The 18334-nt window shown below is 55.0% G+C and overlaps 1 protein-coding gene across 2 annotated transcripts in view; it reads left to right on the plus strand.

The window, feature by feature from the left end:
- The window catches only part of CPLX1 (complexin 1), a 37595-nt gene continuing 19261 nt past the window's right edge, over window positions 1–18334 (plus strand). The window contains exons 1-2 of one of the 2 annotated variants that reach the window (XM_060089639.1): window positions 1–138; window positions 1466–1570. In XM_060089639.1, coding sequence (XP_059945622.1) covers window positions 1540–1570 — 31 coding nt within the window. In that variant the 5' untranslated portion in view covers window positions 1–138; window positions 1466–1539. The remainder of the gene's footprint in view (window positions 139–1465; window positions 1571–18334) is intronic. The other variant, XM_060089647.1, reaches the window with a different exon arrangement.

Below are 18334 nucleotides of genomic sequence, written 5' to 3' on the forward strand. Positions count from 1 at the left end.
CTACATGTGATGCGCCCTCCTCGCGGTGCCCTTCAGCTTCAGCCGCAGTTCCAGGGGCGCCACATGGACCTGGCCGGCCCGAGCGCGCTCTGCCACTGACCGCCCGCCCGCCCGCGCCCCGGCCCCGGCCCCAGGAAGGTAACCGGCGTCCCCGCGCGCAGCTCCTTCTCAGGACCCGCAGGGCGGGCACTCGGCCCCAGATGCCCCCTACCCGGCCCGGGCTGGGCGCTCAGTCGGCCCCCGGCGGGCGCTGTCCGCCGGCGCGGTGCTGAAGCGGCCCAGGGGTCCCGGCCCGCGCCCTCCCTCGTTCTTGCTCCTTCTCCGAGTCTCCTGCCTCTCGCGTCTCCCCTTCCCCTCCCTCGTCCTCTGTCTTTTTCTTTCTTTCTCCTGGCGCTCTCCCGCCTGAGGGCCGCTTGGCAGAGCCGGGCAACTCGCTCGCCCTCAAAGCCAAGGGGTGCGGCGGCCGCGGGAGCCCTGAGCCGTGCGGTGGGGCGGTGGGAGCACTGGGGGAGCTCCAGCAGCGCCCCGGCCTCTCAGGGCTGGGCCCTGAGACTCCCTCCCCACCAGGAGGCAGGGGAGAAGTTTGGAAGAGAATCTGCTTTGCGGCAAAGGCGCCCCTGCGCGCCAGCGCTTTGCGGAGAGGCAGGGGGACGCCCGCCCCCCCATCTCTCCCCAGCCTGCACACACGCGGGTCTCCTTCATCTGAAAAGGAAAAAAAACCCCATAAAACAGTGGATCTCCAGGGACCTGGGTTTCCTTGCCAGGAGAGACCTCACCAGACAGGGGTGGGGGGGGTGGGCACTGCAGCTGCTGATTTTACAAGGAAGCACCTCCTCACCAGACTTGCAGCTGGCCTGGACCCTGGAGGTCCCCACCCATGCAGATGCAGGTGGAGGGGTGGTCTGCCCGCCATTTCATTTGTTCCCCCGAAGGCTGGGGTCCCTGCAATTTCTTCCTTCCACCCCAGTCTCTGCTGTGTGCAGGGGGCAGTGGGTGCTGGCCTCTCCCCTGGATGAAACCTGGTCTCCCAAGACTTCCATCCGAAGCCAAAGGGAGCTCCCACCCAGGTCCCACCCACACGGACCTTTCCCATCCTTTAGATGGGTCTCCGCCCCCGTGGCCCAGGGCTCCACCAAGGAGGCAGCAGTGCCAGTCCCCTCCAGACGCCCCTGGGCCTGCCCCCGCTTCTCACAGGCAGGCTCCTCGGAGCTGCACGCCCCCATCCCTGCGCTAGCAGCCGGACACCGGCTTCACAAACCCCAGGGGCCCAGAGAGACCACTTTGCAGGGACCTTCCCAGACCCAGGTGCCTGTCCCATGTTGAGGTCCAGCCTCCAGGTGTTGGGGGGACCACGAATGATGCTCTCTCACACCCCAGACCCGCTTCTAGGGGAAGTTGGGAGGGGACAAGGAAGAAGTCCTCCCCCAGCCCCGTTGGTGACCTGTGACCATTTCCTCTCCCCAAGCAGAGAACTCCTGGCCACAGTCGCATGTGAGCTGTGACCCTCCGAGGAGCCGCTGAAAACTCAAAGCCATCACCATGGAGTTCGTGATGAAACAGGCCCTGGGAGGTAGGGAGAGGGGGGCACCCCGCACACCCAGCAGCACGCAGACACACGGGGTCCCACGCAGCACATGGTCACCGTCGGACTTCACCACACAGTCACTGCACTCACGCCTGCCGGCTCCCTCTGGACCGGGGATGGGGGGTGGGGCGGGGGGACTAACAGGGAGGGGCCAAAAGCAGTGCATCCTGAATCCCCTTGGCCAGCTTTGGGGGTGGGGGAGGATGCATGCCAGTGCACTGTGGCCGGGCGGAGCCCCCCAGATGGTCCTGAGCAGCAGCAGCTCCGTCGGCCTTGGGAGGACACCCCAGGGGGCATCAGGGGTCAGTCTCACTGGTCAGATCCGGTGGCCCCCCACGGGGACTTTGCTTCTGACGAGCAGAGGTGCAGGAGGCCTCAGAGTGGCCACAGCAGGCAGAGTGGGGGTAAGGAGCAGAGCTGGACCTGTGGCATCCAGCAAGGACTTTGCAGTGTCACGAGGGAGGGGCCACCAGCGTGCACAGGGAGCCGGGGCTGGCTGAGCACGGGGATAAGAGAAGAGGCCCCGGGTAGCTTGTGTGTACCCACCTGCGTCCCCACCTCCCCGTCCCCGTGAAGGCAGTGCAGCCTCTTTGTGTGTTGGGGGAGGGGACCCCCCTCCAACCCTGCTGATGCTTTTGAAAGGAATCCTGTGCCTCCTAGGGTCAAGGCCATCACCACAGCTGGAGAGCCTGGCCCAGGAGAGGAAGATGATGTAGGACAGTGAGCTGAGACCCTGGCCCAGGAGGTGGGCGGGGGAGTGGATCGAGGTCCACACTGACATAGTTGCATCCTGGTCAGCCTGGCCCACGGGGCCGGCCCTGTGCACCCTGGCTACCCTGGTGCAGCACCAGCTCTGGGAGCTCCCTGTGATGGGAGCCGGCGGCCGCTGCCTGATTCTGCCATTAGAGATGTCTTCCTCGTGTGACGGGACCACCCTGGGACCATACGTGGCCTCTGTGGGTCACACCCTGACCTGATACCTTTCACAGCCGGGCACGTGTCAGGTGATGCATGACAAGGCCACCTCTTGGCAGGAGTGATGGAGAGCTCTTCACCAGAGGTGGGGCACCATGGGGGCTCTGGTGCTAGGAACGAGAGGCAGGATAGAGGGGCCAGTGCCACCGTGCCCAGGACAGGAACCCCACGGGTGGGCTTGTCTCCTGGAGAGTGACTGCATTTCCACTCAACACAAATTAAATGGAAAGACGTCTGGGCCTGGCCTGGGGCCACATTTCCTGAGACTTCATGGTCAAGGATAGGCTGCAGGTTGAGTCTAATCATAATGGTTACGTCACTGGAACGTGATGCAGGGACGAGCAGCATCCTGGCACCAGGAGGGATCCACGTTCCACCCAGCCAGCCCCAGGCTGTTACAGATAATTAATTAGGTGGCTAATTCAGGCCCTGAGGTGGGCTTGCAAGAAAACTGAAATATCTGATTTCGCTTTCTGCATGGCTGAAATTAGCTGGGTAATTGCCAGCCTGGATTCCCTTTGTTCTGTGTCAGCCCAAAGTTTCTCCTGCGACAGTGACAGGGTGGCTTCACCAGCGGTGTGGGAGCCTGAGCGCTGCCAGCGGAGGCCCCTTGGGCAGCAGCTACTCCCTGGGGCCCCAGACCCGGTGTTCCCCCGAACTCCCACCCCGTTCGCACCCCAGTGCTGCTGGGGACAGGGGCTGCTCCAGGTGAGGCCATGCTTTCTGTTGCCGTGTTTTCTCTCCCCTTGGCGGGCGTCATTTTGGTCTCTCGGGATGAGTGTGGGTGAGAGACAGACAGATGGAGACCAGGAGATGATTCTAAGAGAGACAGGCCAGAGCCCCGGACACAGAGGCGGGATGAACCCCGGACGCAGTCCAGAGACGCTAACTCAGAGGGGATACGGCCAGAGACAGACCGAGAAAAAGACGAAGGGAAATGCCTCGGACGCTGGAGACACAGAGATGTGGGGAAACGGGACTGGAGGGAGATGGATGCAGGAGTGGGGCAGCGGGAGCCAGGCTGCGGGAATCAGGCAGGGAAGGCGGCTGGGGGATTAGAGGCTCAGAACAGGACAGCCGAGGAAAACATCATGGAAAAGACCGGGTGGCCGAGACGGAGACTGGGGAACCCGAGGAATCAGGTCAGGAAGTGTAAATGCAGGACAGAGAGGCAGACAGACAAAGAGATGAAGACAGAGACAGATTGACACAGAGAGACATAGAGGGACAGACAGAAACAGAGGGAGACAGAGAAAGACAAACAGACCAAGAAACAGACACAGGGAGACAGACAGTGACAGACATAGACACAGAGGGACAGACAGAGGCAAGCAGAGAGACAGGCAGACAGAGAGGCACAGAGACAGGGATGTATTAGAAACAAACTGAGAAATAGAGTCAGGGCCAGAAGCAGAGACACATCCATACACACACATGCACACTCAGAGAAAGGCTCACAGCGGAAATGAGGGGAGAGACGGGCCTGGAGGGAGCCCCGGGCAGGCCTTGCTTGCTGCACTGGGGACAAGACTCCGTGTGGCCTAATTAAGCTGGGCCATCTGCCTGGCCCTGCATCTCAGGCAAGCCCTTTGTTGGGGCAGAGATTTCCAGGTGACTGCCTGGTGGGGATAGCAGCTGCAGGACTCAGGAATCCCACATCACACAGACAGACAGATGGGGCGCCCACAGCCCCCCAGACGCATGCCTGTGTCTGCCCAGCCTTGTCCACTCTGGGGCTCTTAGGAGGAGCCCAGTCTGGGACCTGCCTGGGACCTGCAGGGCCGTGGACAGGTGCACGCCCTCCACACCTCTGGCCCCCACCCGTCTGGCCCTGACGTGTTCACCCCTCCCTCCAGCGCCCTCGAGCGCTGAGCGTTCCAGGGAGGACTGACGGGGCTTGTCCAGGGCACACACGCCTCTCACTCCCTCAGTCGTCTGGTCTCCGCTCTACCAGCAGTCTCTGCCCCATCCATCCTGCTTGTCGGCATGACCTGGGCACCATGAGGCGGGGTTGGGCCGCGGGCGAGCCGGCCGCGTGCCGGTGCTGCGGGACAGACAGTGATGGCGCGGGGTCAGGGAGAGCCAGTTCACACTCGGATGGCCGTGAATCCCAGGCGAGCCCTGCCCATGACCCTCTGTAGACACCTGCCTGCCCTGTGTCTGCGGCCCGGCCCGTACTGGGGCCCCTGCCCTGCCGGCGGGCTTCTGGCTCTGCCGCTGTGGCTGCCGCGGGGCCTTGCTGAGGGCCCTCTCCTCCACTGGCCTGTCTGGTCAGACACAGAGCCCACCTCTCTGGGGACCACAGGTCACGTCAGAGCCGGCACAGACCTCGGGGGCACCTACTGCTGGAGGGAAGGGAAGCGGGGGTTGATGAGGAGGTGTCAACGTCGTGGTGATGAGGGGCCGCGGGGGGCAGTGCGGGCAGGCTGGGGAGGGCCGCTGGGAGGGGCCGGCAGGCGGGCTGCAAGCTGCGGGCATGGGGGCGGGGGCTGTCCGCGGCCTGGCTGTGGGTGGTGAACAGTGGGACTCAGGTGCTGACACATCAGCTGTCCTGCCTGTCACGTCTCAGCAAGGCCAATGTGCCCAAACCGTGACTTCACACAGATTCCCGGCTTCGAGCTGTTCCTCTGAGGGCAGGTGGGTGGCGTGGGCCACAGAGGAAGGGACAGGTGAGATGGCAGGGTCTGCGCAGACGCCCGGCCTCTGGGCCCCTGGAGTGGACATTGGAGGGCTCTGCTCAGGGCCCACCTCTCTCTCTCCCTCTCAACGCAGCCCGCATGGGACTGGGCGGGGCCCCTGGAGTGTCTGCTCTTAGGGCCTGAGTTCTCCGTGGACTGACGGGGCGCCTGGGGTCCTTCAGACTCAGAAGACGTGATCCCTGGGACGTGGCTCTGCCGGCATCTGCCCTGAGCCCGGGGAGCTGGGGGCACTCAGGGCTGGCCAGGGAGCATTCTTCTGGGGCCAAGTAGTCGAGGAAAGTGAGCAGCTATTGGCAAACTTGTTCTCCCCGAGAGAAACGTCCTGGAGGACTTGACAGGTGTTGGGCCTCCTGAGGTCCATCAACACACCCCCACATTTAAATGAGCCAGCGTTCCGTCCCCAAGAGAAGAAAACACTGATGCACAGTCACATGATGGCTTGGGAGCTTGTCTGCGGCAAAGTGGCCTTGAGCCAGGGCCAGGCGCTCCGGCCGCATCTGCACAGATCTGAGACTCAGGGTCCTCAAGGGTATAATTTGAAGAAACTGTTTTCCCCCAAGACCAGGAAGTGGCGAATGGCCCTGGAGCTATATTTACCTCGTGGACAAGAGCGTGGGCAGTTGTCGGGTTAACGTGGTCCCTGTAGACGCTCATCAGACTAAATCAGGAGCAGTGTGTCTATTTTGGCCCAAGTGACCCGGTTCGTGGCTGTCTGTCCCATTGTTCTGCTCAGTGTGGCATGTTCTGTGTCTGGAACATGCTTAGGTCCTCAGGGATGGTGAGGGGTAGGGGATTTCATGGAGGAGGGCATGTCCGAGGTGGGCTCCAAGGAGGAGTAGACAGACTGGGACACAGTACATGCAAAGGTCCAGGGGCCGTAGGGGCTGGGATGGGCTTGGAAGGCAGCCCAGTGCCCAAGCCTAAGGGGTCTTCTCCCCGAGCTCAGGTCTGCCCTGGCCACATCCAGGGGCTCAGTCAGTGTGGATGGTGTCCTGCGGTGAGTCGGCCCTGGGCCCGTCCTGCGGGAAGGGAGGCTGGTCTGGGCTCGGCTCGGCTGAGAGGCTGCCCTCTCTTGAGGTGTGGGAGGGCAGGGGGCCTGTGCCTAGTGCGTGGGGGGGACGAGGGAATGACCAGCCGCTGTCCTGAGGCCAGCATGTCTGCGCGTGTGCGGGCGGCAGGAGCTCTATCACCCAGACCTGTGCGGAGGGAGGGTAAGTGCTCTACTGACACCCCCCAGGGAGAGCCTGGGCCGGGGGCCTCCACACTTTGCTGGTGGTGGGCTATGCACTCTCGGCCGGGACACCTAGGGGGTCTCGTGGGGATCAGTTCCCAGATGTGTAGGGGCCACGGGGATCAGATCCAGGAGAAGGGAGGGCAGCGCCTACCTCGGGGCTCACATGAGGGAAAGCCCCCTCTGTGAGCCAGAAGCCCTGGCAGGGGAGCCCCTCCCTCAGGGCCAGCACCTCCCCCACCTCTGGGTTGGGGGCCTCCTTCCTCTTCTGTGCAGCAGCCAGAGCCCCCCTTCCCTGCTGCCAACTCCGCAGCGCCCAGCTGAGGCCTGTCTGCAGCTGCCTGGGGGGCCCAGAACTGGGGCTCCCGAGGTCTCTGCCAGTCAGACGTGGCTCTTCCCCAGACCCTCCCTTGCCTCGCCTCCAGAGACCTCAGGTCAGGGCCGCAGAAGCAGTCCTGTCCCGGCCCCCTGTGTCCACCCATGGGACTCTACATCGAGGACGAGGCCAGGCATCCCCATCCTGTCCCAGACCCAGGTTCTGAGGCCTGGGCTGGTCCCACAGGCTCCTCTGCCCTATCTGTCTGTTTCAGGGTTCACTCTGCTTATCAGGGGCCTCCCACATGCCCAGGGCTGCTCTGCTGGGACACTGGCCAGGGGAGGCCAGGTTCTCTGGCATCTGGTAGGATGAGCATCACAAGCTGAGCTGTACTGCAGGGAAAGGAGCCGGTTGGGAGGGGAAACTCTAGAATTCTGCGCTGGGGAAAATGCTTTTGACTCATTACAGAGAACCAGACAGAGAGTGATTTGAATCGAAGTTTGTTTTTTTCACATGGTGAGGTGTCAGGAAATGGTTCAGCTGCTCGCGGTGCCATCAGGGACCTGGCTCTGGCTTTCATTGTGCTACTGTCATCCTAGTGGAGCAGTCAGCTTGCTCCTCACCGTCACAAAGTGGCTGCTGCTGCTCCAGCGTCACATATACAGTTAGGGGAGGAAGAAGGAGACAGTCCCTTTGTCTGCTTGGCGAGTGTGTCTTTGGAATCTCGTAGATGGTTTCCATTTACGTGTCATGGGCAAGAAGGTCTGGGAAGGTGAGGGCCAAGGAGGCACATTACCCTCCAAACAAGGCAGCTTGCATCAGCTTGGGAAACCTGGATTTCCAGGTGCAGGAGCCCCAAGACCACGAGCTCTCAGAGGGCAGAGGTGCCTTCTCCTTCCCCTGCTCACTCCTGAGAGCCGGGCTCCTCCTCCACAGGCGGCTGGCAAATACTTGAAGATAAAATACCAATTTTCATTCAGAATGGGCTTCCCAGGTGCCATGTTGGATCGAGAAAGTGCTAGCTTACTTCATGGGGCTCAGTGAAGACGTTTCTTACCCCTTGTCTTCGTAGAGGCTGAAAGGGCACTTCAGAGAAACTGCCTTTTCTCCCGAAGCCCTGGACAGCCCTTCCCTCAGGAGAGAGCACTCCTGGTGATTCAGGTGCCACAAGGTTATAAATGCTTTAGCCCCAACCAGGGAATAAACTGCATATAATGCACTTCAACGCATAAACTCATTTATTTTTTGCCTTGGTTGGCGAGGACGTCTGGTTGGGATTAAAGCACTTGTTTGAATAGTTCCTGCGTGATGAGCTCTCAATAACCTTGTGCTGACGTCGGAGGCTGCCAGGCTGGCTCCGGGTCGCCCTGCATCTGATGCTGGGACATTTTACAGAGCAGGCAGGGACTTAATGAAAACCTCAGAGCCAGCATCAAGTCAAGGCAAATCCCAATGCTGACAAGTCTCAGAGACCTCAGCCTCGTGAACCCAAACCCAGGTCGAAACAGATCAGGGGAGGGGGCTCCTGGCAGCTCCGAGCGGCCCCTCCCTAAGGCAGCCCCCTCGGGGCTCCTGCCCCACGTGGCAGAGGAGAGGAGAATGGGGTCCTTCTGAGGCTCCTGCCATTGGCTGTCGGCTGCTCAGAGCCCCCGGATCCTGTCTGGGTGGAGGGCGGGGGACTCTGGCTGGGGTCCCTCCAGAACCTCTTCCTGGCCTGCCTGTGCTTGGTCTCTGTACAAATCACTGTTTTCCAGCTTTGCCCTCACTTTTTTCATCTCCTGGAGAGGGTAGAATGTGGCTTCTCTCACCCCTGCCGGGGTCAGTCAGGACCTCTGGCTGCTTCTTAGGGGGGCAGCCCGGCAGGGTCGGGGAGAGCCCCCGTCCCACCCTATGGGTCCTTTTTGGTCCCGACTAGACCATGAACTGTAGTGTCTGAGGCCAGGCCCCTCCTTGGGGGCCAGTGGAAGGCTTAGGGTACTGGGTACTGAGTGCCAGGTGCTGAGTGCTATGTTCTGAGTTCTGAGGGTGCTGTGTGTTGTGTGCTGAGGGTACTGTGGGTTGGATTCTGAGTGCTAGTGCTGGGTGCTGGGTACCAGTGCAGACTGAGACTCAGAAGGTCAAGGACTCCTGGGGTCGGGCAGCTGGCTAGAGCAGCCCCGGGTCTGCATCTTTTGGTGCTAATGGCTGCTCCTAACATTTCCCTGGGAAAGCTGTGGCCTTGTCCGACTGGAAACGTCAGAACTGCCTGCTGAGCTTTGCTTCCTAGGCTGGGAGGTGGGCTTCACCAGGAGGGTGCTGCCCACCACGTGCACCCCAGGCCGCCTCAGCCCCAGGCCTCTGCCTTCACCCTCTGGCCCCCTGCGGCCCAAGAACTGGCGGGAAGGCCACAGGTGGGGGGCCTCTTGGGAGAGGAAGAAGGGCAAGGACTGCAGGCAGGAGGAGGAAGCAGGGAGAATAGAAACAGTTTAACAGAAGGTGAGGGCGGAGCCCCAGCAAACTGCCAGCCTCAGGCCCTGGAGGGTGTTTGGGGGCGAGGACCATCTTGCGCTTAGCATCCTTCAGAAGGAAGCCTCTGGAAATGGGTCTTCTCTGCGCCTGGTCCACGGGCTGCTGTCTGCCAACACCCTGCTGGTGGAGCCCACCCTGCGCAGGAGCAGACACGGCCAGGTCCCTGAGTCCCCACACAGTAACACCCCGATGCCCCCGTGCCTCGCTGTCCCACCCCAGCTGTGCATCAGGCTGTGGTCAAGGGGGTCTGTGCACCTGGCACCGAGCCTGCGTGGAGGTGGCTAGGAGGGGCTGCTGGGGGGCAGAAGCTCGCGAGCCTCTGCTCCCGCCTCAGGTGGCCTCAGGGCCCGGGGCCCTCCCCTGGCAGACTGGGCAGCGGGTCAGCGCAGGGGAGCTGGGGTCCAGGCGCGAGGAAGCCAGCGGCCGCGCCACCTGTCTCAGATCCTAGTTCTGTTTGGACTCGCTAATCGACATTTTCATCTCGCCTCTGTCTCCACGTGTCCCCTCCTGAAGCCAAGGCCAGACGTGCCACCTGGCACCTGGCTCAGCAGGCAGGGACAGCGGCAGCCTGGGGCCTCTCCCCAACGGGTATGGAACATCTGACCAGTGCCCCAGACCAGCAAAAGAGGTTTTCCAGGCCACAGAAGCAGGAGGAGCATCACAGAAGATGGGGGCAGCGCAGGCCGGGGTCTGATTTAGTCAAGACTAGAGCGGGGGCCTCCCACATGACCAGCTAGCCGGCCAGCCCCCGAGCCGTGCCCCTGGGCCGGCTTCAGGAGGCGAGGCCGCCAGGCCTGGGGCCAGATCATGGTGGTCAGCAGGGTGAGACAGGCCGCATGTCTTGGGCCTCCCCTCCCCGAGGGCTGGGCAGAGACACTCAGGAGGGGGTGGGCTCTGTCTGCCGGCTAGGATGAGGCAGAAAGTCCACTCACCCTCCTCCGGTTCCTTCGGAGCTTGGCCAGCGGGTGGGAGTGCGGCTGGACAGGCGTTTGGAAGCCGGGCCCCGGGGCGGTGGATGATGGACAGTGGATGGTGGCGAGACAGATTTGGCTGCTCCTTGGACGCTGGTCTACTCCTTGGCCCGGGGTGTCGAGGAGACTCTGATGCAGGCCAGGCAGGCGGTGCCCGCGGACCCCGGCCACAGGCCCCTCAGGCCAAGCACCCTCCACAGGGCAGCGGGGTGGGCGTCTTTGAGGGGCTTTGCTTTATGTTTCGCTTTGCAAGAACATTAACTGTTGAATGTGTATCTTCACAATTAACATCTGATCTAACTTGTGTCACCTTAACTTTCACCTTTTTTAAATGCTTCCTTGCTATTTCACTTATTTAATCTTAATACATGGACTAAATTTTCTTTTTAAAAACCTTCTGCAGTGTTTTGGAACCCGCACGCCCTTTGAAAACATGATTCAAGCTCTAATTGTTGCTGTCGTGAGCGACGCTGTGTGTTTCGAGCTCTTGCCAAGTCCTTCCAGCAGTTCTGTGAGCTCCTCTGTCTGGCCTTCACCCACACCCACCTCTGTTCTTTGTGATTTTGATCTGGAGGCTTGGTATTACAGTCAATGTTTTCTTAATACATAAACATATTTTTATCTTTGCATTCAATTTGATGAGGTATTTATCCACATTTATTTTTTACAATGAAAGTGTGTTTTTTTAACTACCATGAAACTAATAAATGTTCAATGTAAGGAATTGAAATAATACAGAAAACATAAAGAAGTGATATGGAAAATTGAGACACCACGTTGCTTTCAAACTCATCTGCTAGAATCACTCATTACTTATTTGAAATAATATTATTTTTTCCAGGAGAAATGCCTTCAGATCTATTTCTAATTTAAAAAGACTCTGCAAAGTTCTTTATGCTGTCCATTTATTAGAACTAGTTCAGGGGTCAGCTGGCTATTCCAAAGCTGGGGGAGAAGGATCAGCCTGCCATGGTGACTGTGGTTTAAAACAGCTTTAGACAGAAATCGCTGGACAGCGTCATTTCCTGACAGCAGCTCTTTGAACAGTGCGTGTTTCAGGGAAGTTTCCGTCTGCTGTGTAGACAGGTTTAGACGAAACTTGCCCTTTGGGTGATGAGCTATAGAATCAGTACAGACTTAACTCCAAGTTCCAGGAACAGTTTGTAAATATTTGCCCACCTTCCTCCCATCTTCCTGGCAGAGGTGGGGCTGCAGGTATAACTCCAATCCAGACCCAAGGAGCCCATTGGAACGGAAAGTACCAGCAAGGAAAGGTCCTTGTGGACGCCTCCCCGCTGTTCCTCAGTAATGCGCTCGTGGATCATCTCAGACATTCTGCTAGTTTCCTGGAATGGGTGGGGGCCCTGAGCTGGGACAGACCTCCTGCCCCTCCCCCCATGTCCCCTCGGCCACAGGCGCCTTGACGACACTCTTTTCTCCTGAACCTGTGGTTTGCCCTGAGTTAACGTATCTCGTTTCCTGTTTGTCTGTTTTTCTGTGTTCTAACTCTTCCCATGCTCCAGCAGCCCCACCCCCTCACAATATTCCCACGTGGTTAAAGGTCCCAGAGAAACTGCTGGAGCTGCTGCCCCAGGACTCGGGCACATTCCACCCCATCAGCACTGTGCACTGTCCCCACCTCATGGACGAGGCCCCTCTCCTCGCTCCTCTCCTGCTGGGCCTTCGGGAACTTTCCAACAGAGGGCGCGCGGGAGGGCCATGGAGTCTATTCTGCCTTGGGGCATAACTGCCAGTTGGGCTGGGTATAAAACTGTAGATTTTAAAGAATTTCCTCCTTGGAATTTTGAAGCCTTTTTTCAGTTGTCTTGCAGGTTCTAAAGTTGCTATTAAGTCACAAGCTGTTCTCACTTCCAGTACTTTTTACATGACCAGTTTGCTTTTCTCTCTGGAGGCTTTTACAGTTTCCTCTTTGACTTGGCATTTTGAAATTTCAAACTCTCAGGACCTTGCTGTGGGTCTTCTTTCATCCCCCTGCGGGTGCACTTACTCAGCCCGGGGACAGGGCTCTGGCTGCCTCCTTGCTGATCCCTCACCTGACCCTCTCAGCTCTGGGCCACTCTGCTCTGATTCTCTGTCTCCTTCTGTTTTCTTTCCCGTTGTTCATCTCCTTATCTTTTGTTCTACTTTCTGGGATATTTCCTTAATTTCATTTTCTAATTCTTCAACTGAATTTTTCATTTCAGTTTTTAACTGAAATTTTTTAAAATTTCAGTTTTTAAAAATTTTATATTTTTAACTTTCAAAATCTGTTCCCATGCATTCTGAATGCCCTCCCTTTCAAGGGTTCCCCTGGCCCTTGTACTGTCTCCTCTGAGCACCCTTGCCTGTCTGGGTGCCATCTTCATGCTAGGGGCTCTCTGGGTGAGTTCTGAAAGCCTGGCTGAGGTCCTGCATGCTGTGGGGGACTTCTGGCTTACCTGTGGGAGAAACATGTGGGAAGCTGGCTTTTATGTTTGGAGAGCCCCAGATGGTAGCATCTTTCGGTCTTGTTGGGGGGCGTGGCTCCATTTCTCCAGAAACAGATTCTGCATGGCTGGATGGTGGGTTCCGTGAGCAGGGCAGCAGGTGGGGGCTTGGCAAGGTACCCAATTTCGGGAAATAAATATCCCCTTGACCCCTGTCTGCAGGTGGATGCGTCACCTCTGCCCCCACAGTGCCTGAGACTGGTCTGAGCCTGGAGGGGCTCTGGTTCAGTTTCTCCAGCGAAACGGGTTTTTGATTTCCCCTTGCCACTTGGGTGGTGGGTCCCCAGGGTGTGGAGTGTAGGTGCCCCTCATGCAGACCTCAGCCCCTCCCTTGTGCTCCACCTCCCCCAGAACCTAGCACCTCTGATACCAGAGTCATCCTGGGTTCTGCCAGCACATCAGCTGCTCAGTGGCCTCTCCCCCTGTTCTTGCTTGGGTGCCACCTGCACGCCTGCTCTCCATTTCCCCAAATTGGATACCTCGGCTACCTTGTTCTGTCCTCTCCTGTTCTGTTTGTCCTTGTGGGATTATACTTTTACATTTCCTTGCTCCAGTTTTAGTGGGGTTGTGGAAAGTGGTTTAGATAAGCACATGCGTTCGATCCAGCATGTTTAACTAGAACTCGGTACCATCAGTTGTTAGACCTCCTGGAATTAGGACACGGAGCACAGGGTTAGCTGGAGTGAGCCCGCCAGGGGTCGGGAAGACCAGTGCAGGCAGACCTCAGAGATATTGCGGATTTGGTTGCAGACCACCGCAATAAAGAATATCACAATAAAGTGAGTCATGTGAATTTTTTGGTCTCCCAGTACAAATAAAAGATGTGTTTAGGGCTTCCCTGGTGGCGCAGTGGTTGAGAGTCCGCCTGCCGATGCAGGGGACACGGGTTCGTCCCCCGGGCCGGGAAGATCCCACATGCCGCGGAGCGGCTGGGCCCGTGAGCCATGGCCGCTGAGCCTGCGCGTCCGGAGCCTGTGCTCCGCAACAGGAGAGGCCACAACAGTGAGAGACCCACGTTATGTCTAAAAAGAGATACATCAAGTGCACATATCTTGAATAAAAATTTTTACTGCTAAAAACTGCTAACCATCATCCGAGCCTTCAGTGAGCCATAATCTTTTTTGCTGGTAGAGGGTCTGAAACATTGTGAGAATTACCAAAATGTGACAGAGACATGAAGTGAGTACATGCTATTGAAAACATGGTGCCAATAGTCTTGCTTGATGCGGGGTTGCCACAGACCTTCAATTTATGAAAAACACAGTATCTGTAAAGCACAATAAAGCAAATCACAGTAAAACGAGGTGCGGTGATATTAGGACAAGTAGTATTACGGCATATGGCATTGGGATGCCTGGTATTAGGACACCTGGTTAGGATGCTTGGTATTAGGATAAGTAGTATTCAGCATCTAGTGTTGGGATGCCTGGCATTAGGATGTCTGGTATTAGGATGCCTGGTGTTAGGATGCCTGGTGTTAGGATGCCTGCCATTGGAACGCCTGGTATTGGGATGCCTGGCATTGGGACGTCTGGTATTAAGATGCCTGTCGTTGCACTTGAATGAATTCACTACCATTGACTTAACCAGTACCTAATGTTATGCATCACACATCCAGCCTGTTTGCACTTAAAAACAATGTTGCAGTGGGAGCTCCTGCACTTACATCCTGTCAATCAATATATATTTATTGAGTTCTTAACCATAAGCCAGACACACAGACAGAGAGTCTCTATCTGATGAAGCATACATTCTAGTGTCGGAAACAGATAAACAAAACCCAGGTAAATAAACACTAAACGTGAGGCCTCAGGCGCCGCGTGGGAGAGAAGTCAAGCAGGAGCTTTGTCTTTCAGGAGTGTTCTTGTGTTCAGGCAGCAGTGCTGTGGTTGCAGAGGGTGGCCTTCAGGAAACCATGATATCCTTGTGTTTTGGTTTTTTTAATTAATTTTCATTGGAGTGTAGTTGCTTTACAATGTTGTATTAGTTTCTGCTGTACAGCAAAGTGAATCAGCCATACATATACATATATCCCCTATTTTTTAAAAAAATTTCTTTATTTTATTTCTTTATTTTTGGCTGTGTTGGGTCTTTGTTGCTGCGCGTGGGCTTTCTCTAGTTGTGGCGAGAGGGGGCTATTCTTCCTTGTGGTGCGTGGGCATCTCATTGCAGTGGCTTCTCTTGTTGTGGAGCACAGGCTCTAGGTGCACGGACTCCAGTTGTTGTGGCACGCGGGCTCAGTAGTTGTGGCGCACGGGCTTAGCTGCTCCGCAGAGTGTAGGATCTTCCCGGACCAGGGATCGAACCCATGTCCCCTGCATTGGCAGGCGGATTCTTAGTCACTGCACCAGCAGGCAAGTCCTTATCCCCTCTTTTTTGGATTTCCTTCCCATTTAGGTCACTGCAGAGCACTGAGTAGAGTTCCCTGAGCTATACAGTAGGTCCTCATTAGTTATCTATTTGATACATGGTATCAATAGCACGCAATATCTTTGTTGACATGAATACAATACGGCAGAAGGATGTGCACGGCTAATCTTCTGCCACACTTTTCCAAACTGCCCTCTAAGTAGATCTTGCTAAAATATGCCACAGCCAGGCTCCATCATGCAGATCACACACACGCTCCCCAACATGGGGTTTTGTCAAACTATTGCTGATTGGATGGATAAAGTTGATCTCGTTTTTAATTACATTTTGGGGATAACAGTGTGATTTAGCATCTTTAATTCACTCAGCAAAATTTTTGAATACCCAGTATTTGCCATTATTTATGATTTATATATTTTAGGTGAATTTTCTGTTATTTACCATTCCATGTTTGTCATTTGCCATTTAACTCTGTGATGTTCTAGATATTTTCACCATACGTATTTATATAGTCATCTCTGTCAGTGCTTCCTCGTTATGGTTTGTGATTTCCCACTTCTTTGCATGCCTGGAAAATTTTCACTGGATGCCACACATTGTGAGTTAGTTCACCCTGTCGCTGCTGGATATTTTTGTTTTCCTAAATATACTCACTTTGTTCAGTATGGAATCAGGTTACTTAGAGACAGTTTGATTCTTTCCTCTCTTGTCTTTAAGCTTTGTTAGGTGGGGTCAAGATAATTTTCCCCACAACCGAGGTTGTCCCTTCTTATTCTCAGGGATGCCTGGTGATCTGTGGCTTTTTCTGCTCTTCCTCTTGGGAGCATTCTCGTAAAAGGTGGAGACGTTGGATTGAGTAGAAAATCAAGACCCAACTTTATGAGGCCTATAAGAAACCCACCTGAAATATAAAGACACAAATAAGGGAAAAGTAAAAAGATGGAAAAAGAGAAGCCATGTTAATATTAATCAAAAGAAGCCTGGAGGGGCCACATCAGTGTCAGACAGAGTAGATTTCAGAGCAAAGATTGTGACCTAGGGTGAAGACAGCCCTATCCTAGTGAGAAAGGAGCCAGTTAATCAAGAGGACACCACAGTCCCGACCATTTCTACAAGTAATAACTGAGCTTCAAGACATGTGAGCAAAAACCGGTAGAACTTAGAAGAGAAGCAGACAACCTGCAGGTTCGGGTGGTGACACTCAGAAGGACGCACAGACCTGAGCAAACTGCCAACTGACCTGGCCGACTGATTCTACAGACACTTCAGATGACAGCTCACAGAGCATTTACCAAGATAGACCTTATTCTTGGCCACAAAACCAGTCTCAATAAACGTAAAAGATTCCAGTCATGCAGAATGTGTTCTGTGTCCACATTGGGATGAAACAAGAAATACATAACAGAAAGATATCTGGGAAATCCCCCCAAATATTTGGAAACTAAACAACACACTTCTAAACAACCCATGGGGCCAAGAAGGGATTAACAGGGAAATTAGAAATTGTTGTAAACTGAATGGAAATTTTAAAAAGGTAATTTGTGGGATTCAGGAAAGTCTTGTTTAAAGGGAAATTTATATCACTAAACACCTCAATAGAAATGAAGAAAAGTCTCAAATGATTAACTTCAACTTCTTTTTTAAAAAATATTTATTTATTTATATTTTATTTGGCTGTGTCGGGTCTTAGTTGTGGCATGTGGGATCTAGTTCCCCAACCAAGGATTGAACCCAGGCCCCCTGCACTAGGAGTGCGGAGTCCCAGCCACTGGACCACCAGGAAAGTCCCTTAACTTCAACTTCTAACATCTGAAACTAGGAAAAGAAAATCAAGTGAAACCCAAAATAAGTAGAAGAAAGGAAATAAAGATCAAAATAGAAATTAATGAAATGGGGGGTGGGGATGAAAAAAGTTAAGAAGATTAATAAAATTGGACTTGTATCCAGAATACCAATTACCATTCAATAATAAGATCAACAACCCAATCAAGAAATGGGCAGAAGGGGCTTCCCTAGTGGTGCAGTGGTTAAGAATCCGCCTGCCAATGCAGGGGACACGGGTTCAAGCCCTGGTCCAGGAAGATCCCACATGCCACAGAGCAACTAAGCCCATGCACTACAACTACTGAGCCTGTGTTATAGAGCCCTCGAGCCACAACTACTGAAGCCCGCATGCCACAACTACTGAAGCCTGCGTGCCTAGAGCCCGTGCTCTGCAACAAGAGAAGCCACCACAATGAGAAGCCTGTGCACCACAACGAAGGGTAGCCCCTGCTCACCGCAACTAGAGAAAGCCTGCGCGCAGCAATGAAGACCCAACACAGCCAATAAATAAATAAATAAATAAATAAATCTATTAAATATATATATATATATCATGCACATGACTTTTAAAAAAAAAAAAGAAAGAAAGAAATGGGCAGAAGCTCAAGGAGGTGGACCATAGCCCTCAGCTCAAATTGGGAGATCGGGGTGGCAGGTCACAACGAGAGCATGACCTAGATGGGATGGGAAGGGATGAGAAGGGCATTGCATCCTCTGGGGTCGTCCTCCCCAAACCCATCACCCAGTCTAATCAAGAGAAAAACATCAGACAAATCCTACTTGAGAGACATACAAAATTCCCGAAAAGCACTCCTCAAAGCTGGCCAGGTCATCAAAAACAAGGAAAGTTTGAGAAATTGTCACAGCCCAGAGGTGCCTAAGGAGGTGTGATGACTGACGTATATGGTCCCTGGACAGGATCCCGGAACAGAGAGGGAACCTCAGGCAGACACTGTGGAAATCAGTTAGTAATAACGTTCTTGACGTGGGCTCCTCGACTGTGACAGTTGTGCTACTCTAACGTTACGTGTTTGCGGGGCACGCGGGAACTCTGTACTGCCTCTCTTCATACTTTTTCTGTAAATCTAAGATTGTTCTAAAATAAAAAGTGCATTTTTGAAAGTGTGCAAACGATTTGAATAGGGATTCCATCAAAAAAGATATAAAAATAGCTACTAAGCACATAAAAAGATGCTTCACATCCCTGTTCAGGAGAGAAAGGCAGCGGCTGCTTCACACCCGCCGTGGTGGTTAGAACTTCAGGGCCACTGAGGAGCATGTGTTGGCGGGAATGCGGAGCAATGGGGGCCCCGTACACGCTGGTGGGAGTTTAAAACGGTACAACTACTTTGGAAAACTGACAGTTCCT

The sequence above is a fragment of the Mesoplodon densirostris genome, chromosome 1 (assembly GCF_025265405.1).
Source record: "Mesoplodon densirostris isolate mMesDen1 chromosome 1, mMesDen1 primary haplotype, whole genome shotgun sequence".
Lineage (NCBI taxonomy): Eukaryota > Metazoa > Chordata > Mammalia > Artiodactyla > Ziphiidae > Mesoplodon > Mesoplodon densirostris.